The sequence below is a fragment of the Atta colombica genome, unplaced genomic scaffold (genome assembly GCF_001594045.1).
Source record: "Atta colombica isolate Treedump-2 unplaced genomic scaffold, Acol1.0 scaffold40, whole genome shotgun sequence".
In the NCBI taxonomy this organism is placed as follows: domain Eukaryota; kingdom Metazoa; phylum Arthropoda; class Insecta; order Hymenoptera; family Formicidae; genus Atta; species Atta colombica.
This window is the reverse complement of record NW_017259509.1, coordinates 220,657-226,818: the sequence shown is the minus strand read 5'-3', so window position 1 is coordinate 226,818 and position 6,162 is coordinate 220,657. Positions and strand designations below refer to the sequence as shown.

The 6,162-nt window shown below is 30.3% G+C and overlaps 1 protein-coding gene across 1 annotated transcript in view; it reads right to left on the bottom strand.

The window, feature by feature from the left end:
- LOC108691121 overlaps nucleotides 1-999 on the bottom strand; it is a 19,878-nt gene extending 18,879 nt beyond the window's left edge. The window contains exon 1 of the mRNA XM_018198775.1: nucleotides 811-999. Within this exon, the coding sequence (XP_018054264.1) occupies nucleotides 811-999 (189 nt within the window). The remainder of the gene's footprint in view (nucleotides 1-810) is intronic.
- Nucleotides 1,000-6,162: the final 5,163 nt, after the last annotated feature.

Below are 6,162 nucleotides of genomic sequence, written 5' to 3'. Positions count from 1 at the left end.
CTCTCTCTCTCTCTCTCTCTCTCTCTCTCTCTCTCTCTCTCTCTCTCTCTCTCTCTCTTCCATCAAGCGTGCTCTTTTGTTTGATCAAAAGTTAATGATAAACAAACCAAAAACGTAATCCGCGTAGTACTACTAATTGTCAGAATAATATAACAATATTTCTAATTTGCGATGTATTATCGTTTATTTTTCACACCATTAAAAATAGGTTATTTACAAATTTAAAGATTCGTCCATTTCACGATCATTTCAGGACTGTGAAATAGCATCAGAATATCAAAATGTTTTAACAGACATAATGTCAATATCTATTTTATAAATTCGTTCATCTATATCTGACTAACAGCATTGTTTTAATTTTATCCATAAATCACGCAAAAGCTGAAGTAAAAAATTATGACGTTGTTACACAATCGACCTGAGTTTATTTTAAGAACTTAGGATATACCTATACATATACTAGACAGAGAGAGAGTATACATCATAACGCAGAATAGAAAGCTGTGCAAAAATAAAATGCATCGATAGATCCAAATATTTGCGTTATTAATAAATAATATTTAATTTTAGAAAAAATAGCAATGTGGAAGAATTATTTTTAATTGGAAATGTTTTATACGTCTATTATATAAGCAAGAAGTATGAAATATTTTCAATATTATCTGTTTTTTATAAGTGTTATTATTAATTGTGTATATATTTAGCATGTATCAATACGTAGGAGTTAATAAATCATTGTATACTCTACACTCTCTTTTGGTTGCCCATAAAACACGATACGAATAACAATGCCACTTTCATTGTTATTACTTGAGGAATTGTCGGCATTTTTCTCTTCACTAACCACGAATCGAAAGAACGCGAACGTTCGTATATCTGTATAAAGATCGAAGATCCGAAAACGAAGATTCCTGCCTTTGTAGCTCCCATTGATTCTGTCGCTTTTCTTCCATCGACGCTCAACGACATGCCGTCGTCCCAACTGCATTTACCCGACATCACCAGATATAACAATTCCATCGAAGATCTCGCCGCGGAGAACTTTAAACCCCCTCGCAATCTAGATTTTGTTTTCGGCGCCGACCGTGTAAAACGACACACTGGGGAACCGCGAAAGTTTTCAGTCCACGAGACGCCACTCGTGAATTTTCTCTTCTGACGCAAATTTACCCCTTGCTAGTGGCGCGCATTGACCGAAAAACAAGTACATTTTTCGTCCGATGGTCTCCGTAACTTAAGGGAATGCTAGACCAAATTATTGACATTACAGACGTATAAAAATCTCCGAATTGATTGAACGAAAAATCCTTCTACAGGATTAAAATAGACGCAAAATTAGAATGTGATGCAGTAGACTTTATATTAAAACAAAAAATAAGTTAAAAACTTACTTAACATTTTTTTTCGATTTTAATATAAAATCCACTGCATTATCTCTTAATTTTGCATTTATCTTAATCTTATAAAAAGATTTTTGATTTCGTTCAATCAATTTTTATACGATTGTAATGTCAATAATTTGGTCATTCCAGCATCCCATTAACCCGGGATAAAATGTTATATATATAAGTATATACATATGGATATATTTTATATATAATTATATATAATTTCGTATAATTTTATATAATCAGTTTTTGGTTGTAATAGCAAATTATTTGCGTTAGCCTATTCGCAATGTCAGTATATGATTTCGACCAAAAACTGGTTACTGCAGCCATATAAAAATGCTGTGCCATAATTTACTACTCTAAATTGTTGTAACAGCAACCAATCTTTTTTTTTTCAGTGTAAAAATATAAATTTTTAATTTGTTTATATTAAAGTTTATTTAATTAATTATTTATATTAAAGTTTAATTAATAGGAAAATTATATTCATTGTTTACACAAGGAAAAAAATATATTACAAGCTAGGAAACGAAAAATGGAACTGACATTTCTCAACTACAGAAAACTACGAAATACTCTGTATAAGCAAACTCTCAGCCAAACGATTTCTCTTAATTTCGCACGAGGCGACGCCCGTAAATAGAAAGCAAACAAACGGATAACAGTCTCGTTGCGGACCGTCGAGCGAATTTAACGATGGGGCGCCACGCGAGTGGATATGTTAACTAGATTTTTCGCTTTTTTTCTCTTGTTTTTTTGCATTGGTGCGAAATGTATACCAGTTTAACTAGATTCGTTGCAATTTGCAAAAATAAAGCGGTGTAAAATGTAATCGTAATAGGAGGAAAAACCAATGTTTATCAAAATATTAAAGAAGAAAAAAATAAGCAAAAATGTAAATATATATTTACAAAAGTTTGGTTTCTGAAAGAGAAAGAGAGTGAATGAGAGAGAAAGGGGGGAGGAGAAGAAGAAATATGAAATAAAATATTGAAAAATTTTCTCAAATCTTGTAATTATATAGAAAAATACTTTAAACATTCTTCATCATACAATTTAAATAATATAAAAAAATAAATTTGATATGAACAAAATGTACAAAAATAAAAAGTTGATACTTAATTCAAAAACAGAAAACACATACATTTACAGATACATTTATGTTCGGATTATTTAATGATACGATGGAGAGGATCCGCTAGTTAAATTTATGACACCTATCTTTTTTATTACCACGTGTACATACACGATGCATTTGTAGCATCAATACGTAAGGAATAACATTTATTAAAGTCATAAAAAAGATCGATATGCTACAATAGTAATACATTATGTTTATGTATGAGGGTACGCTTTTCTAACGATTGTCTAACACATCTGTGTTATCAAAACTATCACATATTCCACATTCCACGAAGCAATACCTTTTATAAATAAGAATAAAATTTAACATAATTACAGAGAATTACGTCATTTGGATATTATCATAATCTAGAAATGATATTAATTATGCTTAACTTATAAGAGTCAAAAAATAAAACGATATTAAAATCCAATAATATGCAATCAATAATTATCTAGATTCTCTCGTGCAGAAAGAAATTTTTATAAATTAAAAGTGTCTCTCCTGTGAACGAATTTTATCATTTTTGATGAAAAAGATATGAAAAGGTTTTATTTTCAATATATATTTTATTTTCAATGAGCGACCAGATAACGTGTATAATGATAATCCCGAGCTGCGTTGGAAATTTATTGGCATCGCGAATTGCAATTGGGTCCCGGGTCCCGTATTCTCTTTTATTTCGAAAAATGTCAGACGATAAAATGGGGAAAAAATTAACGGTCGACCTATATCAACTTTAAATCAGATATCGAACCGTGCGCTAGAAAGCAAGCATAAGAGGAATTTATATTAGAGCCGTGGGAAAAGTCTGGATGAACCGTGGTGCTCAATCGTGATCTAATGTCTCCATGGCTTTGAATTTTTATTAAATAACACAATTCACATAGAAAGAGTTTAATTTAATTATAAAAACCATTTTATATTGAAATACTATATCATGTATATATCAAACGAGAACTTTATCCGTAAAATTTCGAATTTTAAAGGTGGGAATTTTAAGGGCGAGAGCACAGAGTCTTACATAACGCATAACTTAATGCATAAAAAAATTAACCAATCAAAGTCAAGAAAATTAATCAATCATTCTTTATTTCCTTCCTTTTCATGAAATGAAAGACTCTGATTGGTTGATCTTTTTATGTTTTATATGTTATGCGTTATGCAAAAATCTGTTCTTCGACTTTAAGCCTCGGGCCGCATATGTAATATATAACTTATATCAAACTTGTCCATTAAAACCGGAATTGTCGAAAGCGACATTTAATTATAAATTCACTTAGTTGCAGAACATTAAGAAAAAAAGTTATAGTAATATATCAATAAAAAGGAATTATTCACAAATGGCTGATTTTCCTTGGTCAGTTTTATTAAAATGGCAAAATAGAATACTTTTTTGTTAGAGAAACAAAAATTTTTTTGTTCAAATAATAAATAAACTTTTTTAGTCAATTTTATTTAGTTATTCACGTTTTGTAAAAAATAATATAAAATTAGAGGTTGCAATTATAAAATCAATTTTTGTTTTGTAATTTCAACACAAAATAATCTATTATTATCATCATAGAGCGCGGAATATATAATATAATTTCGAAATTATCACAGATAACGTGTTTTCTTGTAAGAGAGACTCGACTTTCTACCTGACTTCACCTGTATAAATAGGGAATGATTAGGGACCACACAGTTTTTCAGTACTTTCGTGCAAAGTCACCAGATTTTAGACAATTTTTTTACTGCATCACGTTGCACTGGCTATATCTATATCGCGAATATAACGATAATAACTTAAAATCAATCCAAAACTATTTATACTAAACTGTATTATATTAGCTTGTTACGCAATTTGAAATTTAAATATTTCAAACTAATAATTAAAGTCATCATTAGATAAAATCTGTTCGCCAAAATTGCACCTAAAGTCACCTATATAATAAGAGAAATAACAGAATTAACAAAACAGAAATAAATAAAATAAAGTAATAAAATAAATTAGTATTACTTAGATATAAATGTCTCTTTTCAACTACTATTTTATAAACGATATAAATATATCTTTTGAGATCTAATTATAAAAAGAATATCTATTGCGAATCCAAAATCGACAAAATTCTATTTTATTAGTACCTTCATCTATTTTTATTTCAAGAATTCGTTTTAAATAATGATTTGAGATATTAATATAGCTCTGTTATTGGTTTAAAATATTATAGGACTTAAGTCGTTTTTTTAGTTTCTTGTATCATTTATTTTTACTTCTTTTTTTCTTCAACGTAAAAAAGAAAGAAGAAAGATAAATTGTACAGAAAGTCCAGATGAAAAGAATAGAAATAGATCTATATTAAAATATAAGAAATATGAATGCCTGCATATAAGCCTTGCATGAATTGTCGCAATGTATTTGTAATGTTATCAATTTGTCCACAAGCTTCTATAACTGATTGTATAAATAAATGAAAAAGTTGCAAACTGAAGTGAAATAGCGAAATATCACGACTGCTTTGTTATCTTACAGGACACGCACTAAAATAGAGATTTATTCGTAAACTAGCTTTAAATGTCATTTTGCGCGTCCATTTGCATAGAGCAGATAATAAAAATTCGCCGGTAGGTGGCCTGGGGCGTTCTCGCTTGACACAGTTTAATGTTGTGATAAAAAAAAGTCGGAAGAAATTACGCAATTTGCACGAGGAACGCGCGCGTAAAATGCCGGCACGAGCGTAAAAAGCAGTCTCGCGGGAGCGTTGAGAGCTACTGACGCGCACGCCGCGAGATCATAATTCATTGCGGCTGTACGTGCACGGGACGTATTGTGAATACCTTAGATAGTTCACTTCATTTCACCCCATCGCTTTATCACTAAATATTACCGGACTTACGCCATGGGAGCTGCTCGCTCGAGCAATCCACAGCGATTTCATTGTTCGCGTTCTGCAGCTTTACACTCATCAACATTATTATATGTGTACGATTTCGTCTGACATGCGCGCAGCAACGAATTCACGACAAACGAGAAATATGTCAAAGTAGTCAAAACTGTCAAGTATGTTGGTATGTGCAGCAAAGCACCTTGAGTTTACCGAAAAGCATTACGAAGCAAACAGTAAGACAAACAATAGTTAATTGCTGAGGGATATTAATATTAATAGTTATAAAATTATTTAATATTGATTCACCATTAATCTTATTTTTTATTTTGTGACTTGGCTAAAAATTTGAAATAAAAAAATCTCTAACCTAATCTTTAAAAATTAAAATATATATGCTTCATTAATCGACATCGTTTTCTAATAAGAAAGTTTTGATTTTGTTATATTTGAATGTACTAAATTTATCTATTCTTAAAAGACAATCTAGTGCGATTACATTGTACGATAGATGTATGAGAAGCAAAGCAAAACATCTCAGCAACAGCATCCTGGATAAAACTGAAGTTAATTGTACTTCAGTGGGTAACTTTAGCATGAAACTTCTATTTGCTAACCCTTTGTCGACTCTATTTGCCAACCCCAATATTAGATGCCTCATTAATGAAGTATATCATGTTTTTTATGAAGACAACACTCACGATGTACCAATTGGATGATAGTCTCTGTTGATTTACTTTTATAAAATCCTTATATATATATATATATATATATATATATA